Source organism: Hypomesus transpacificus, chromosome 7, assembly GCF_021917145.1.
Source record: "Hypomesus transpacificus isolate Combined female chromosome 7, fHypTra1, whole genome shotgun sequence".
Taxonomy (NCBI): domain Eukaryota; kingdom Metazoa; phylum Chordata; class Actinopteri; order Osmeriformes; family Osmeridae; genus Hypomesus; species Hypomesus transpacificus.
Window position 1 is genome coordinate 7,029,201 of NC_061066.1, and position 18,952 is coordinate 7,048,152.

Consider the following 18,952-nt stretch of genomic DNA (forward strand, 5'->3'; position numbering starts at 1 on the left):
TACAGGGACATTCCCCCCGAGGCAAGTAGGGTGAAGTTCCATGCCCAAGGATACAACGTCATTTGGCACGGTGGGGAATCGATCCGGCAACCTTCTGATTACTAGCCCGACTCCCTCACCGCTCATCTATCTGACTCCCATTAGCTATATGTTAGCTATATGTAAAGTTAGCTAGCAACATGCATTTTAGTCACAAAATAACCATTAGCATTGCAACTAACTAACAGACACACAAAACATTTCAAATGCTAGATACTTACATTTACGGAAGGGTTAGGGCTAACCGGAATCTCTCCTCCTCCACCTCGCGCACCAGCTCAGGCTACTTTCCCACCAGCGAGGTGACGTTCCACGTCCCTAGAGCTAGCTTCTGCAGCCGAGGATCGGACCGCCAAGGCCCCCGCCTTTGGCCGCCACCCGTCTCACACTGCACCCGACCCCCATGACCCCTCCTGCGGATGGTGAGCCCACTGGAAGAGGGTCCCACGTTGTCTCTTTGGGCTGTGCCCAACCGGGCCCCATGGGAAAAGGCCTGGCCACAGGGCGCTCGCCATCAAGCCCCATCCCCAGGCCTGGCTCCAGGGGGGGCCCTGGTGACCCGCTTCCGGGCAGGGGCAACTGAGAACCATTGTTTGTTTTCTTCATGGTAGGTTTTTGAGCCACGCTTTGTCTGGTCCTGCCTGGAACCTGTTTGCCTTGGGTGACCCTACCAGAGGCATGAAGCCCCCGACAACATAGCTTCCAGGATCATTAGGACACGCAAACCCTTCCACCGCGGTAAGGTGTTGACTCAGGGAGGGGATTTTGGTGAATATTTGATACATTTTGTTGGAGAAATAGGGAATAAACTTTTTATAAAACGTGAAAATGGCGGCCGCACCAATTCATCTGGTATCACAAGTTAAGATGTGTCAGACACGGGATTGCCCCATAGCGGTTAGATGACACAACCTTTTGTGGACCTCTTTGGAACAAGAGCACCTATACCAAGTTTGATGTCAATTCAGCAAATATTTCCTGAGATATGATCTCACTTCCTGTTTTGGCGGCTTTGTCGACAACTTTGATCAGCTCTACTGGAAAAACAGTTTTGAAAATCAAAAACCATGTGAAAACGTTTGTGAGGCTTGATCTGAAGATAATTGGTGCCAAATTTCTGCTTATTGCAGCGCCACCTAGAGGTGAAATGGCATGACCTATTGGACCTCTTTAGAACAGGGTCCCTAGTTCTTATACCAAATTTGGTGTCAATGCAGTAAAGAGGTGCTGAGATATGACCTCACTTCTTTTATGGTGGCTTGGTTGACGACTTTGATTGGCTGTTCCAGTCAAAGGGTTTAGAAAATCAAAAAAACATGTAATGTGTTTTGTGAGGCTTGGTCCGAAGATGATCTGTGCCAAATTTGCTGAAGATTGGACAACTTTATAGGAGAGGAACCGAAAAAACGTTTTATTCATTCAAAATGGCAGCAGACCCTTTGGTCTCAGTCTAGAGCCCTGCATGGAGAAGCTGCAAGAAGAAGCTACGAGCCAGCTAACCTAGCTGATGTTGCTAGCAAAACTTCACTGAATGTGCCGGAAATGAAAAACGTTTCTTTTGACATAAAGTTTAGCCTGTTGCATTGAAGACAGCGACGCACCACACAAGCTTGAGTTTAAATACATTATTTAATGTGACATTACTTACTGCACATGCAAGTCTTGAATTGCTTAAATGTATGATGCTGCCAGTACACCACGGCACGATAGATAGTACTTAAGCTACTAGTACTGTACAACAGTCTATCCCATAGAGTTCTATCCAGCCTAGCACATATGTGCACGTCGTATCTACTGCGTTGTCTCACGTCGTATCTACTGCGTCGTCTCAGTTAAACTATCAGGGCTTGGAAACACTGCGACTTGCTAAACACAAAGCTGCAAGACCCAGTGAAATGTTATATACAGCTAGCTAACAAACTAACGTTAGCTAGCATCGCTAACGACATTGGCTAACTCAACTTCGGTAGGCTATCCTCAGTGCAAGCTGGCCAGTACAAGTAACAGTTGACGCTGTGTGCTCAAAGATTCTGACGCAAGTGCTAAGATTCCGTTGGCCAAGAGAAAAAGTGCTAAGATTCCAATTGGCCCAGAGAAATGTCAATTATAAGAATTATCCAATAATGTTTCGCAATTCTAAGCCTGCATGGCATACAGAAGAAGGGCAGCCTACCCCCCCCCCCCAAAAAAAAACCTCTCAGGTTCTGCACAATTCACGTAAAAGACCCAATTGACCCAGAAAACGGCAATTGTCGCCGAAAAGTGACAAGTTTGCAGGTCTGTAAATAAGACAAACAAATCAACAGGTATTGTTCAACACACAATCCTGCCTATTGTAGTGCCCACTAGAGGTCAATTGACACTACCTGTCTCCCACCTCTTAAAAAGAAGGTCCTAAATCCATACACCAAATTTGGAGTCAATGCAGGGGCGTCTTAATAGCACTTGAGGCCCCTGGGCTATGGACTTTTAAAAAAAAAAAATTTGAGGCCCCCGCCCGCTAATCGCAATGTTAAAAGTTTCGTCTTGGTAGCGATTGAGTTGCTTGTATTTTTATTTACGTTCCGTTTTACGGTTTAGGCTGAAATTCAGTTTTTGTGGCTAAAAAGTGCCTTGTGTCAACGAAGGGAACTGTGCTAGCCGTTGTGTTTTCCTATTTGCCGTTGCGTTTTCCTATTTGCCCATGTGTTTTCCTATTTGCCGTTGTGTTTTACTATTCGCCGTTGTATTTTGCTATTTCCCGTTGTGTTTTGCACTTCAGGGCCACCGTAGATAACACCTCAGCAACACCTTTAAGCAGGCAAAACGTGATCTTACATTGCCAGTGCAGAAAGTGTCTGAAGGTGAGTTTAAAAAAATTATTGCAAACTAGATTGCAGGAAGAGATGCTACCGCTGCGTACTGTAGAATCCTGTGATGTCATGTTTAACTTAAAGTTAAGCTTTTGTGTTAAGCACATATTGTTTGGTAACTAAAGATGAAAGAAGGTTACATGTGTTACTAAAATGTTAAGTATTAGTAGGCTATGTTTGAAAAGCTAAAAGTCTAAACTATTCCAAGTTTGACTTGTATTTAATTCTTGAAAGACTTTCCTTTCTGTTGTCTATCCAGTCAAGGTTTATAGGGATTGTAAGAAGTAATGCATTACATTACTTATTGAGTAATTAAATTACTTTTCAGAGAGTAATTACTTAAGTATTTTTAATACAATATTGATGAAGTAATTAGTAATTAATTACTTTTTTGAAGTTACTTACCCAACACTGAAGGTAGGGATCAGTGCTGGATACAGAGCAGGAGGTAGGGGTAGGAGGCAGGGACCAGCGCTGGATGTAGAGCAGGTGAAAACCTGAGCAGGTAGAAGGCAGTAGCAAGCAGACACCAGGCACACTCGTGGGATCTGATTCTCAAGCCATCCCTGGCAACAGCAGCAAGCACATTCAGGGTTGCAGGGCTTGTGGACCTGAAAGGCAGGCTGGGAATTAGCTGTTCTGCTTTGCGATTTGTAAAATAAACAGGTGTCTAACAATGTAAACCATTAATTTAAAACGGGCCAACAGTTAGCATAACAAACAGCATTATAAACACGTAAAAAATTACGTTTGTGATAAATATATTGTGACAGAGCTAGCTAGCAACCTATTTCGTTTGATGCCGGCTCACACATTTCTGCATTTAAATGTCCTTTGCGCGGGTGTATATTTGTGTATGCCATGGAAACGGTCAAACCAATGAAAATCGATTTAAATTGTAAATATTACAGGCACGCTCTATGTTTGGGTACGTCATATCCGTATTCTCTATACGGTGGTGGCCCAAGAACCTGGACCACGTTATTCCTCTCAATCTGTGCCACCGTAGAAATTACTATTGCAAAAAATATAGTTTAGCAAAATGTCAGGATTGCCTCGCCGGATTATAAAGGTATCGATTCCACCTTTATACATTTACTATAGATTAATAAAATCAGATTATTCTATTGAAAATGAAAACATTGCTCAAAGCACGTGCATTGCCGGTTAATCTATTAGAAGCTATTGGTAGTCTAGCTAGTTAAACGTACTTCCGGTAGCTAACCTGCAATGCTAAACTGAATCAAAGTTTGGTAATATTTCCCACTTTTCCATCTATGAATGCTGAACTATTTTTTCGGAGGCAAATGTCGTATAACGTTATTTTGTTTGGTTTGGTTTGGGATGTTCTGGTTGGTTACTATTGTAAAGACTGGTACAGTAAAGCTAGCTTGCGTGGTTTAGACAATACAGCTAGCCAAGCCAGCTAGTCTAGTATTGGCTAGATTTGGCCTGGTCTTGGAAGATAACGCATAGTTTTCTTGTTAAACTGCTGTTTTGCTCGATTAGGCTTGATATGTATCCTAACAGGTTTTTGAAAACGTTTAAGAGCTTTGTAATGGATACGGTTTGTAGATAGCTTTGCTAACTAGTGCTAGACAAATTGTGGTATATTTAACTAGCTCAAATTGTTACTGACGACGCTGAACTAACTCAGGCTTTTAGGAATTTTCTCTATTGAAAAAGAGACGTGAGAGAAATACATTTTGATACTATTTTGTAGAGATGCATCATCAAAGAGAATAGTGCCCAGGAGATGAGTTAAATAATTTTGGTAAGGATTGGAAGCTAATTCATGTCCAGTTTAGTATGCAGACAATTTGGTTTCTCAAGCAAAACCACAAATTGACTGGACCTGTTTTGAGCAAGAACACTAGATCAGTGGTTCTCAAACCTGTCCTTAGGGACCACCTGTCCTGCATGTTTTAGATGTTTCCCTGCTCCAACACACCTGATTCAAATGCATGTTCGTTACCAAGCTTCTACAGAGCTAGATAACGACCCATTAATTTGAATCAGGTGTGTTGGAGCAGGGAAACATCTAAGGCCACGTTTACACATAGCCGGGTATTTACAGAAACAAATATTTCTGCCTCTCCGTTTTCCAAAATAACGTTGTACACACAAGTACGTTTTCAAAAATGTTTCTGTTTACATTAACTCGCATATACACCCCAGAGCGCCATCATAACAATGCCAAATCTGTAGGCGGCAGTGTAATGTGAAGGATAAAGTAGTTATTAGTATGTAAACTAATCAGAATTTTCCAAAATCAACAAACACGACCGACTTCCTTTACCTTTCAGGCGCGAGGTTCATTTGTTTGAATGTGAAGCGATGCACACATGCAGTGTTTCCCACACATAGACTAATTTGTGGCGGTGCGCCACAGAATCAACACCGGCCGCCACACATTGCGTTTCGTAAAACATGTTTTTTTATCGCTATTTAGGTTAAAACACGCAGCGTATTCGTTCAGCTGCATTTCCTTTCCCCTGCTCTCCCTCCGTCTCTCTGTCACTCATGCGTCTTTCTCACATATGCACACAGTCACAACGTCAGCACACGTTAGCAAAATTACATACATATGCCGTTCTAGTAAGACCGACAACTTTATCAGCGAGCCTTCAGCATTAGTGCCGTAGCTAAAAGTCGAGGAAAGTTGAGGCTACTTTTCGCTAGGTACTTTACTCACATTTACATTTAGTCATTTAGCAGACGCTCTTATCCAGAGCGACTTACAGTACTCGAAGTTTCCCCTTCGTTCTTTTGGTGAGAAGTCTCAAGAGCTAGCTACTTACCCGGCGTCATGGAGCCGACCAGTTAAATAGTTGTTTAGTACTAGCGTTGCTACATGCATAATGCAGAAATGATATGTTAGTTGTTGTTAATTTTGTGAAGATGTGAATCATTTTGGATTAATATGTAATGTAACAAATTATTAACAAATTAACTGTGTAACGAATTATTACGACCCCCCCCCCCGTCTGACAACTCCCACCCCTCCCCGCCACAATTAGATGTCTAATCTGTGGGAAACACTGACATGTATTTCGTGATTCATAAATGCAACGCAATTCACAAATAAATGACCCCATTATCCTAGTTGTGTTCGACTTCATGCACCACCGGCGGTGCCGACAGCCGGCTGCTTTGAAGCTGAGAAAGCCATTGGCCGCTTCAAGTCAGCCGGACTGCAGGCAACGCCGGCGCTGCATGAAGTCGAATGCACCTATTTCTATAAACAGGACGCTCACAGGACGTGATACTTTTTTAGTCCCATACTGTGAGGTAGGGCTGGGCGGTATGACGGTATATACCGTGCGACGGTAGAAATGTGTCTACCGGGAGAGATTTGGCTATACCGTTTCAACCGCGGTATACTTTATACTATATTTTTGTATTACACGTGTCAATTAAATGTCTGGTTGTTGTATTGTAAATAAGCCATCATATAAATCGCATTCTTGCGATATTCAGAATTGTAGTTTAACTTCTATTTGATTTGCTATTTTCGTTTGACCTGAAGCACATTTGCGTTGGTCTGGGGAATTTTCGAAGTGGAGTGTATTTTGTCTAAGCGGACCACATTCATGCCGATGCTAATTACTTAGATATTTGATGTCCCATTCTGCAGGTAACCAATTCGATTTGTTGTTCAAGTTTTATGTCTCGCGCTGTAAAATTCTTGTTGTAAAATTACACTGGTTGCGTTGCTAGCATTCTTGATCTAGGACAGGGGTCGGCAACCCAAAATGATGAAAGAGCCATATTGGACCAAAAAAACAAAAAACAATTCGGTCTGGAGCCGCAAACAAATTAAAAGCCTAATATAAGCCTTATAATGAAGGCAACACATGCTCTAAGTGTCTATATTAGCTATATTAGCCTATTATCAAAATGATAAGTAGGCTAAAAATACCTAATGAGCATTCATTAAAAAAGCTAGCTAGCTTCCGTACCTAGCAACCTAGCATAACACTCTTAGCAATGCTACTTCCTGCTAGTGTTACTTGGTAGCCTCCTCATTGTAAAATTTGAAGCCATATGATAAAGATTCCATAGTCGATAATATAGATAGGTACTTTATTAACCCCCGAACGCAAATTATTGTGTCCAGGTAGACAGATAGCTAGAAAGCTCAAGCAGTCCAGAAAATCTTTAATCGATAAGTTGGATATTGTAGCTACAGTACAGTTTGAGTCTTTTGTTTTTAACTCAAGTGTTGTCTCATGTGAGGCAGTTGTTTTTGTTTGTAATAAATAATAGTGTGATGATGTACGGTATGGTTATTTTGTACCATTTCTTAATTGAATTTACAGAACAATTACTATACCGTAACCGTGATATAAAATTACTCATACCGTGATAAAAGATTTTGGCCATATCGCCCACCCCTACTGTGAGGTTTGAGAACCTAAAACTCCGTTGAAGCTAGTGCACACGCAAACACTAAAACAAAGTTTTCAGAAATCTCCACTTTGGCCAGAGTTTTTAGAAATGATCGTTTTCCGTGATAAAACCTCAGTTTTCGTGTAAATGAAAGGCCAAACCGCATGAAAATATATGCGTTTTTCTTCCGTTTAAACGGGGCCTAAAACATGCAGGACAGGTTGTCCCTGAGGACAGGTTTGAGAACCACTGCACTAGATCATCAAGGAAACATGTGCATTATAAGTGACACACAGGGCCTGAAATTGTGACCATTTTGGTCGCATATGCTCCCGAATTTATATCTGTGTGACCTCAAAACATACAGTTCCAACCAAAAGTATTTGAACAGTGAGGCCAATTCCTTTATTTTGGCTGTAGACTAAAAACATTTAGGCTTGACATCAAAAGATGAATGTGAGACCAGCGACGAATATTTCAGCTTTTATTTCCAGGTATTTACATCTGGATCTGATGCGCAATATTCAAAATAGCACCTTTTGTTCGAACCCACCCATTTTTAATGTGAGTATAAGTATTGGAACAGACACACGTAAAATATATTTAAGTGAAAAAGACTTAATATTTAGTTGCAAATCCTTTGCTTTCAATAACGGCAGCAGGTCTGTGACCCATTGACATTATAAAAACGTTTGCATTCTTCTTCTGTGATGCTTTCCTAGGCTTTCACCGCAGCCTCTTTCAGTTGTTTTGTGAGGTTCCTCCCTGCAGTCTCCTCTTAAGCATAATGCATGCTCTATAGGGGTTAAGTCTGGAGATTGACTTGGCCAGTCTAAAACCTTCAATTTCTTACCCCTGATGAACTCCTTTGTTGTTTTGGGTCGTTATCATGCTGCATAAGGCTCTTATCAGTTTGGTTGCATCTTTCCTTAAATTGCCAGTCAAAAAGTTTCTGTAGACTTCTGAGTTCATTTTGCTGCTGCCATCATGTGTTACATCATCAATCAAGATTAATGAGCGTGTCCCAGAAGAAGCCATGCAAGCCCAAGCCATGACATTACGTCCACAATGTTTCACAGATGAGCTTGAATGTTTGTGATCATGAGCAGATCCTTTCTCTCTCCAAACTTTTGCCTTTCCATCATTTTGGTAAAAGTTAATCTTTGTCTCTTCAGTCCATAAACCTCTGTCCCAGAATTTGAGGTTCATCTCTGTATATTTAGGCAAATTCCAGCCTGGTCTTCCTATTCATCTTGCTAATGAGTGGTTTGCATCTTCTGGTGTAGCCATTGTACTTTAGTTCATGAAGTCTTCTGCAAACAGTAGATAATGATACCTTCACTCCTGCCGTCTGGAGGTTGTTGCTGATGTCACTAACAGTTGTTCTGGGTCTTTCTTTACAGCTCTCACAATGTTCCTGTCATCAACTGCTGATGTTTTCCTTGGTCTACCTGTTATATTTTTATTTTACTTAACCTTTATTTACCCAGGCAAGATAATTTAGAACACATTTTTAGTTACAGTGATGGCCTGACTAAGTCGATAGGGCTGCCTCCGACTTAGATTTTCTTAGGTCGACCAAGACTTGACTTAATACTTCTGAAAATCGACTAATGTAAAAAAATAAAAGATTTCTATAGGCCTAAATGTCACAATGTTTTTCATCAAACCATTTTGTATGATGTTTTACCTCACTGTTTTAAGAGATAATCTGGAAAAAAAATACGTAAAATGGGAGATTGTACATTTATGTTTGTGTAGTTGTCAAACATTTTCCCGATCTGACTCAATGTAGTTGCTGGACGTTCCTGATTCAGCCGCTATTAAATTTGCTATTAGGCTACTAAAAATAAGCCTGGTGTCACCAGTCCTGTTGTTACTGAATGCCAATATTATAAAAAATTGCAGATTGGTTATTATTTATTATCTCTTGCAATGTACTACAAATTAAAAATATAGTTTAACATGCAAATCATCAGCGCACGCTGATCACTGCCTGAGTGAAAGTGCAGCATGTGAACTTACACAGAAGCCAAGTGGGGAACAGTGCAACAAAGAAAGATTTTGTTGTCTTGGCTGGAGAAGATAATGTCATTCGATTTGGATGTGATATCTTTAACCTAGATTATTTTAATTGTAAACTTCAATTTAGGGAATAAACCTGCAATCTTGCTTCAGGTCTTTGATTATACGCACGTATATACAGAACTAACTATTTGACTAGTAACAAGAGTCTAACAAGAGTCTAACAAATTAGCAAATTCTAATCCGATATAATTTTTGAAAGCGTGTGGTCTCTCAAATCGACCTTTTGGGAAACTAGGCTGTTGTTCAAAATAAAATGCAGATGGTTAGACCTACAGTAGCACAGCATAAGCAGACACGGCCTAAAACTTTTGTTCCCTAAACACACAAATCCTGGGCCTATATACTACACGCTGTAAAATAAATTACGGTTTTCAAGTGGTAGGCTACATAATAAGACGTCAATCTATGGAATATAAACCGTTGTTGGCAGTGTGCATTCAACATATTTTGAGTCACCCGGTACTAAAATAAAATATGATGCTTCTATACCACAGATTTCTTTGCCATTTTGCCTAAAGGGTTAATAACACCAATTGTAGATAAAGTATCTTAGAGTTTAGGCTAACAGCTACAATTGTGCTCATGTGTCGTGTCCAAAAAAACTAAACTGCAGCTTAACAGAAGGGAAAACGGTAACACCGGCAGCTTGACTACAAAAAATCGTAGTTGACCAAGAGCATATCGACCAAAAAATCGACTAGTCGACTGAGTGGAGGGACAGCCCTACTGTTTGACGTCTGTTACTTTGTACACCAGTGGTTTCTTTCTTCTTCAGGACATTCCAAATGGTTGTACTGGCTATGGCCAATGTTTGTGCAATGGCTCCGATTGATTTTCCATCTTCTCTCAGATTCACAATTGCTTGTTTTTCACCCATAGACAGCTCTCTGGTTTTCATGTTGTTTTCACCTCTGAAAGCAGTCTGCACAGGCAAAACCTTCTTACCCAATCTGAAACTGAGCGTAGACATTCAGTACTATTTATTGTTTGAATAAGTATGTAATAGGACACACATGGGCAACAAAACACACCTTTCAGTCACATTTACATTTAGTTGACGCTCTTATCCAGAGCGACTTACAGTAAGTACAGGGACATTCTCCCCGAGGCATGTAGGGTGAAGTGCCTTGCCCGAGGACACAACATCATTTGACACGGTCGGGAATCGAACCGGCGACCTTCTGATTACTAGCCCGATTCCCTAAACGCTCAGCCATCTGACTCCCCAGTCACATGTTCCCATACCGTTGTTCACATGAAAAATGGGTTGGTTCGAACAAAAGGTGCTATTTTCTAAGTTGTGCATCAGATCCAGATGTAAATAACTGGAAATAAAAGCTTTTGATGTCAAGCCCAAATGTTTTCAGTCTGCAGCAAAAATAAAGTAATTGGCCTCACTGTTCCAACACTTGGTGGGCACTGTATTTGGGAGCATTTGTGCGAGTGCAAACAATCGTCATGGTGCCATCTGTTTTAGTTTCTCAGCAAAACACTCGCTAATTACCATACTGCATAGCAGAGCCAAAGAGAGACAGAGTAGCGTCAACTACATTGCCTTCAATTATACTAAAAATATATTCAATAGTACAAAAAGTTCTAAACAAAACAGCCGCGCCGTTGAGAAACAACTGTATGACAGCACTGTTCGAAGGTAATAAGTTACATTTGTACCACATTTAATCTTTTAAAAATCTTATCACAGTCGAATGGCAGTAGCAAAATAGTTGTAGCATCTAAGATCATTTTCTAACATCTAGTACATTTAACATCGTTAGTTTAAAGTACTGACAGATATGCTAGCTAACAAAAATGTACTTCTAACAAAAACAATGTTTAAGAGGTAACTGTATTCTAGCAAAATTAATTAAACAATGTAACAGTTCTTGACATTATGCAAGATTGAATAAATATGCAAAACACATGACTTGATGGCAAGTTACTTTCAATGACAAGATATAAAATAGGAAGAGATTAAGTTACAATACAGTACAGATGCATTTGATACCAAGTGTGGCTTCATACATGTGTTGGGTGCCGGGGATAAGCAGCATACATGGGACCAGAGCCATTTCTCTGTATGGCTCTGCATAGGACGTTAACTAACAAGCTTAACTATTTACTAGGGCTGTCACGATAACTACTTTTTCTTGTGCGATATATTGCACCAAAATTAATTCCGATAAATGATATTATTGCACACACTTCAATTGTAATTTTCAGTCCATTTTATGCCACTGATTACATAATGACCCCCCCCCCCCCAGGCAAGTTTTCACGGCTGTTTGCTATGTTGCTATGTTGCTTCACTTTATCATCCCTTATTGTTTACAATGTTAACAGAGCTACTTGGCATTGCCTTTTCAGCTTGAGATATACAAGGTGTGGCGTGAGAGTGTGTGAAATGGTTGAAATGTGTGTGTCTCATGGCCAATGCGTGAGAGTTGGCAGCCCTGTGTTTGTCAAAAGTTTGCAGCATATTTGTAAATGCTGGTTTTTCGACCGTCTTTAATGGCTGCATCTCTTTGGCTATATAGCGAGTTACGCTATCCGTGAGTGTGCGCCATTTCGTGCTGTCACGTTTATATTTGCACTGTCGGGAAAAGGCATCTGTAACAGAACTGTCTGGAAGACTCCTTTCCAGCTCAAGCTGCAATTGTTGTTAACAGGTTGAAAAACTGGGTGGAAAGTTGTATATTGCTAGGTGAGATGTTAGGTTAGCTGCCTATTTTCGATTCCACAGTTTTTAAACAAAGTCGACATACCGACTTGTTCACGTTAACTGGCTCTCATCTCATTCGGCTTAAAGTCAAAATTTTCCACACCGCAGCTGCAGATTTTACGGCTTTGAAACCAAGTAAATTTGTACTTGTTCTTCTTAACTAGCTGTAGATTTCACGAAACAGAACACCTCATAACACAGTGAGTTCACGCCTTCTCTTCACCTGTCAGTGTCTGCTCTGTGTGTGTGAAGACGCTAATCTCGCCTACGCTTTCGACGCAAAAAGCAGACAAGAAGACTGAGGCAGCGGGATCGACTAAATGTTGGTAACATTCGTATTTTGTATTTATTTATTTATGTATTTTTTTACATTTTGTAAAAATTTATAAAATCATGATTTTTTATTATAAAAATGATCAGTTGCAATATATCGCAGCACCAAAAATTATTGCGCTTATTTCCACATACCGTGCGATAAGTCAATATATTGACTATCGCGACAGGCCTACTATTTACACGAGTTAGTTTACCATAATCCATGAATAATAGAGATCCCATAAGTCGGCCCACATCTTCAGCTACCAAAACGCATATTATTTTGTTCAGTAGTTACCCAAAAAATACATGGAGCTCCGCAATTGCTTCAGTGAGTCTTTCCATTCATTAAAATGTTCCACTCTGCTTTGTTTGGAACTATTTTGTGACACATGAACCACATGACCACCTAGCTTCCTGACCCTCAGTTGATGCAACTCTTTCTCGTTATGGCTCTGCTTTTCAGTATGTGCCTGCTGTGAGCTGATACAGTGACCGGTCTACCGTTCTATCCAACGTTACATAACCAGTTAAACTTCATTATTGCGTTCTTAACTTCAATGACAATTTTTGATTGGTTAAAGCCATCAATCACTCCTCAACATTGCGCTTTGTTCTCACGTGACAGGGAGCTAATCGTGCTCAAAATTTGAAGAGCTGAAAAGACAGCATGAACGTTTTCGGTGGGTGCTCCTACTTTTTTGCTGGTGCTCCAAACTTTTTAGTTGTATTGGACTAATTTGTGATTATTTGTGATGTGACGTGCATGTGTTCCTGTGTCTGTCTTATTCTTACAAATGTATTTTTCTGGCCATTTCCAGGAGACTCAGCGCTTGCTAGCAGAGCCTGTTCCAGGGATAAAAGCAGAACCTGATGAAGGAAATGCACGCTACTTCCACGTGGTAATAGCGGACCCCAGGACTCCCCTTTTGAAGGAGGAACCTTCAAACTTGAACTCTTTTTGCCAGAGGAGTACCCCATGGCAGCTCCCAAAGTACGATTCATGACAAAAATCTACCATCCCAATGTAGACAAGCTGGGGAGAATATGTCTAGATATTTTGAAAGGTAAGAGATGGAATATTTTGCAAAGCCTTAGGTTACTACATTTAAAGGTGGCATGTTTTGGGGTTTCATATGTAAAAAAGCAATACATGCACTTTTTGTATGGAATTTATTTTTAAATGTTTCTTAATCATAATCAACTAAACTTTTGCATATTCAATTTTATACATTTCAAATACACTACCGTTAAAAAGTTTGGCGTCACTTCAAAATAAAATGGGTTTGAACCAGAAATATAGCAAAATAAATAGGAAATATAGTAACTGATAAGGTTAATTATCAAAAAATATATATTTAAATAATAAATGTGTCCTTCAAACTTTGCTTTTGTCAAATAATCAAATGATAGAAATATATAGACTATCAGCTGACTGCCTCTTCCCTAAAGTTATTGCATGCTTTTTGTCATTGTCCTGTTGTGGGAGGAAATCGGCTCCAGTAAAGCGCCAAACACAGGGTACAGCATGGCAAATTTGAGTGATAGCTTTCATTCTTCAAGATGCCTTTTACCCTGTACAAATCTCCCACTTTGAAGGCCACAGTATCCCAGACCATCACATCCAAGATGCTTAACAGATGGCGTCAAGCACTTCTCCAGCATATTTTCATTTGGTCTGTGTCTAACGCATGTTTTTTGTGATCCGAACAACTAAAACCTATATTTTTCTATCCATAAGCTTTTTTCAATCATCCTCTATCCAGTGTCTGTTTTATTTTTCCCAACTTAATCTTTTCTTTTTATTGGCCAGTCTGACAGATGGATTTTATTTTGCAACTCTGCCAAGAAGGCCAGCAGCCCGGAATCGCCTCTTCACCGTTGATGTTGAGACTGGTGTTTTGCAGATTTAATGAAACCGCTACCTGTGAGGCATCTGTGTCTCAAAGTAGACACTAATAAATAGGGCTGCAACTAACGATTATTTTAATAATCGATGAATCTGTCGATTCTTTTTTAGATTAATTGATTAATCTTTTTCAAAGCATACATTTAAAACTCTTTATTCAAAAACAGTGCAAAAAATCTGCAGAATGTGCACAAACAGGCACACAATTTTGAAAAAGTTATTAATATTAGCGTTGGATTTAATGCTGTCTTCCAAGATTAGCAATTTATTTTCGTTTTGTTTAAAGCTTTATTGAAAATTGAAAGGTTGTGGAAGTAGGCCAGACTTTGTTAGAATAATCTAGTGTTTATATTTAAGATTTTTTGACACAAATTTGAAAAAAGTTCAGCTATTTTCAAAGATTAATGATTTTCTATCATTTTATTTGAAACTTAATTGATAAAGTAAAGGCTGTGGAAGCATACCAGACATTGTTAAGATACTGTGGTGTCTGTTTGAGGTTTTTTATATTACTACCATTTTTATAAAAGTACCATATAAGTGACCCAAAATTTGTAGTTTTTCAAAATGGTATGGGTTGTTTTCACCCGGTCCCTAACGTGATGCAGCAAGCGTCTTCCGAATGTGAGACGAATGTCGAATATGAAACTAACTTCACCTCGGTCAATTTAACACACTGTTTCTATGTATTTAGTGTGAAATGCTCCCACACCTTAGATGACTTGGGTCATACTGATTTCTCTGCCTCCGCCATGTGCTTCAGAATAACGTTACTCAACAACGTCTCATCGATGGCCTTTCCTCTACCTCCGCTCCGCACTCAACTAAACTTTTTTTTTTATACTCAAACATCTCCGCGACATATTGAGTGGCGTACTAATCGCGCGACACAACAAATCGTCAATGAAATTCGTTGCCAACACCTTTAATAATCGATTTGAATTGATTTAATCAATTTGTTGTTGCAACCCGACTAATAAATGTGTCCTCAGTTGTGCGCCAGAACCTCCACTCCTGTTTTTATTCTGTTTAGAGGCAGTTCTTCTGTGAAAACAGTAGTATACAGGCAGGGTTTCCCGCAGTACTTTTCAGTTAAGCAACACACGCCTGCCGCCTTAACTACGTCTTAGCGATATCCGCCGTTGTCCTGCGTTCTCCCTTCCATTCCAAACCGTGACCAACGCTAGTCTCCCTTCTCTGCAGAACGCATTGGTGGAATAACTTTTTGCGCCCCCCCCCCCCCCCCACCCCGCAGGCAAACCCCACCCTACCACCTTAACTAACACATTTTCTGCGGAAAACCCTGTATACAGGGTTTTACAAAAAAAAATATTCTGGGCAATTTCTTGCATGAAATAGCCTTCATTTCTCAGAACAAGAATAGGTGAAGATTTTCAAAAGGGTTATTTGTTTCTGACCATTTTGAGCTTGCAATTGAACACACAATTGCTGTTGCCCCAGATCATCTAAACAACCTTAGCTATTTGTTTTGCTTCTTTAATCAGCACATCAGTTTTCAGTGCCAACATAATTGCTAAAAGGTTTTGAAATGATCAATTAACCCTTTAAAATTATAAACTTTGTTTAGTAAACACAACGTGCCATTCGGACACATGACTGATGTTTGATGATAACGGGCCACTACGCCTCAGTAGATATTCCACAAAAAAATTACATTTACAACATAAAAAATATATACATTGTATTTCTGTTGATTTTTGTTATTTTATGGGATAAAAAAGCTTTTCTTTTGAAAACAAGGATATTTATAAGTTACCCCAGACTTATGAACGGTCATGTGGAAATCAAGTTTACGCAACCTTTTTTTGTTGCTTTAAATTCTCTCTCAGATAAGTGGTCTCCAGCCTTGCAGATTCGCACTGTGCTGCTATCCATTCAAGCATTATTAAGTGCTCCTAACCCCGATGACCCACTCGCAAATGATGTCGCTGAGCAGTGGAAAACAAATGAAGCCCAAGCCATAGAAACAGGTGAGATTCTGGTGTGTATACATTTCCTTGCCACAGATGCAGTGATCAAATTATATATTGTGCCATGAAGGAAAAGTGTATGGCCAAACAACGACATTTCTAGCAGTGCAGCAACTGTGCGTGATTACCTTTTCAACTCCCAACTAATTGATCACTTTTTCAACTCTATCGAATAATTAAAATGTTATTAAAGATTGTGACTGACGGACTTCTGTGTAGTTTCCAAGTTATTTTTATTATATTTTGGCATCCCAATTGTGAAGGCCCATGCTGTGCGCAGTACAATATGCTAATGTAAGAAACACTGTACATTTTGTGGCCACCCTGGTTCAAAACACCTGGTTCTAGTTTTACCTGTTTAAAATTGAGACCTAACTGCACTTTAAAGAAAGAGTAACTGATATATTCAAAATGTCTACTTGTAACTATTATGTTAGGAATGTCAAGGTTCAGACTTGAACAATTATACTGCTGTTTTTTCCCCACCCCAGCCCGAACATGGACTAGGCTCTATGCTGGCAACAACATTGACGTATAGAAGACAGGTGCGGCATTGAAATGTGATCCCCGTTAATACACCACTCCTGACAAGAGGATGTCTTTAACTTGTATTTAAAGCAAAATGTTAGACATACAAAAATCAAGTGCTAAAGTAAACAAATGGTAAATGTAATTAAAATACACATGGACTAAGCTACAGACTTTGGGGTGATTTTGGTTTTCAACACACATCCGCAATGTTTAATTAATTGTCCTGACTGGCCACTTGAAGGGAGGTGGGGAGCAGTTGTCTTTTCATGAAACTTTGGGGTTAGAAAAAAAACCTACCTAGCCCCTAGTGTTCAATAAGAAGAGGAGTGGGGAGGGAGGTTTGAACAACATAATGCCAGGCTCCTTCTTGCCCTTGGATAAACTTAAAGTAATTCATTTTATAGGCATATCTATCTGTCTCATCCCATCAGATCTTCATTCAACAGTGTCCAGTATGTAGAGACCTGGAATTTGTAGGGAACAAAGGAGAGACTGTAACAATCAGACTGAACATTTTTTATATTTATATTTAACACTTAAAAGTGCAAACTTAAATGTAGGAAAATTATATAATGGAAGGTTATGTTTGGACACGGTCTGTTTGAATATACTGAAATACATAATTCTGTCCTTCCCACCTTAACTGTTCTCTATTTCATCATGATAGGATGGAGGAGAATGTAGTTGTTGCTATTCGAGTCAGATTGAATCAATTCACTGATCAGATACCGCAAAAGAAGAGGGTGAAGTGAAAATGGGGGGGACATTTTCAAACCCTGTTTGGAGTAAACAAGGGTGTTCTACATACATTGTATAGGTGGAAGGTGTATTATGATTTTTTAATTTTTTAATCTTATGTTAGTGTTCAATATTGTACTCCACAGTGATAATTGAGAACATATAAATATCAGACTCAAGCCCATATTGACAAAGTTAGTTTGCTTAGTGTTGATGCTAAGTGAATCCATGTCAGGAAAAGAGGGTGACGTCACTCTACCTGAAACCAACTGGGACTAAGCAATATAAACAATTGATAGCTGAAATCCTTCAAGGCATATGTAATAATGTACAAGTCATGTGAGTAAGAAAGACATTATGTTTTAGTAAAACTTGTTTTACAAACATTTGACCTGTTTGCTACTTGATTTTGAGTTTAATAGTATTTTGTATGATTGTCCCTGAATCTTAACTGCAGTTTACTCCAGTTTATATCTGAAGAGTCTGTAAAACATGGTTAATTTGTTATGTATATGAGGGATGTGGAAGGTTTTTAGGTTTTAGGCAGATTTATCTTAAAAATAATCCAACTCGTGGCTTAAGAGAATGTTCCGCAAAATGGTACAAAAGCAGTGCTTTTACATACATTAATCCACCAACTGTAAATAAAATACAAAATCTACAATTTTGATTATCTTTGATGTATTTACGGTTTGGGAAACATTAGAAATGGTTTAGAGGATTCTTCTGGTATCTTTAGAAATAAAAATGAAAGACTTGCCATCTTTAACAGTCAGCAGGATATACAGATGCTGCATTGATGGACTCACATACCTCATGTTCTAGTTGATGAAGTAGTAGCAGTGTGCTGTATTTGATGATTTACATTTATTCATTTAGCAGACGCTTTTATCCAAAGCCACTTCCAAGAGAGAGCTTTACAAAGTGCATAGGTCACTGATAATAACAACAAGATAGCCCCAAATCATTGCGGGTAGCCAAAACAAGCACACATTGTGAAAAACCAAAAAATAAGTGCCAAGGGGAAAAACCATAAGAGCATGTAGTTAAGCAAGTTACAATTTAAACAACATGAATATGTAAGTGCAAGTGTACCTGTAGAAAAAACAAGCAAAAGTAAAATAAAAAAAAAAATATGAGATTAACTAAAAAATTTAATAAAAAAAAAGATGATGGGGTGTCTGCCTGTTGTAGGGTATGGAAGCCCATAGGGGACTATATTCAAATGATAATGACATTTCAGAAATACTTTATCATTTTCAATATACTGTATTTAAGTGTTATTTGACACAATATTCACATGAAATAATCAAAATCCATTTGCATTGTCACGTCAATATTAAAATTAAAATGGGATAATGGTTTGTCATTTCATTTT

At 39.2% G+C, this 18,952-nt stretch overlaps 1 protein-coding gene across 1 annotated transcript; it reads left to right on the plus strand.

Moving 5' to 3' along the window:
• Positions 1-3,827: 3,827 nt before the first annotated feature.
• LOC124469431 (ubiquitin-conjugating enzyme E2 N-like) lies at positions 3,828-16,999 on the plus strand. Its single transcript, XM_047022722.1, is given in 5 exon segments — positions 3,828-3,963; positions 13,227-13,311; positions 13,314-13,472; positions 16,165-16,305; positions 16,797-16,999. Coding segments are annotated over 5 exon segments (462 nt in total). The 5' UTR covers positions 3,828-3,933; the 3' UTR covers positions 16,844-16,999.
• The last annotated feature ends 1,953 nt before the right edge of the window (positions 17,000-18,952 follow it).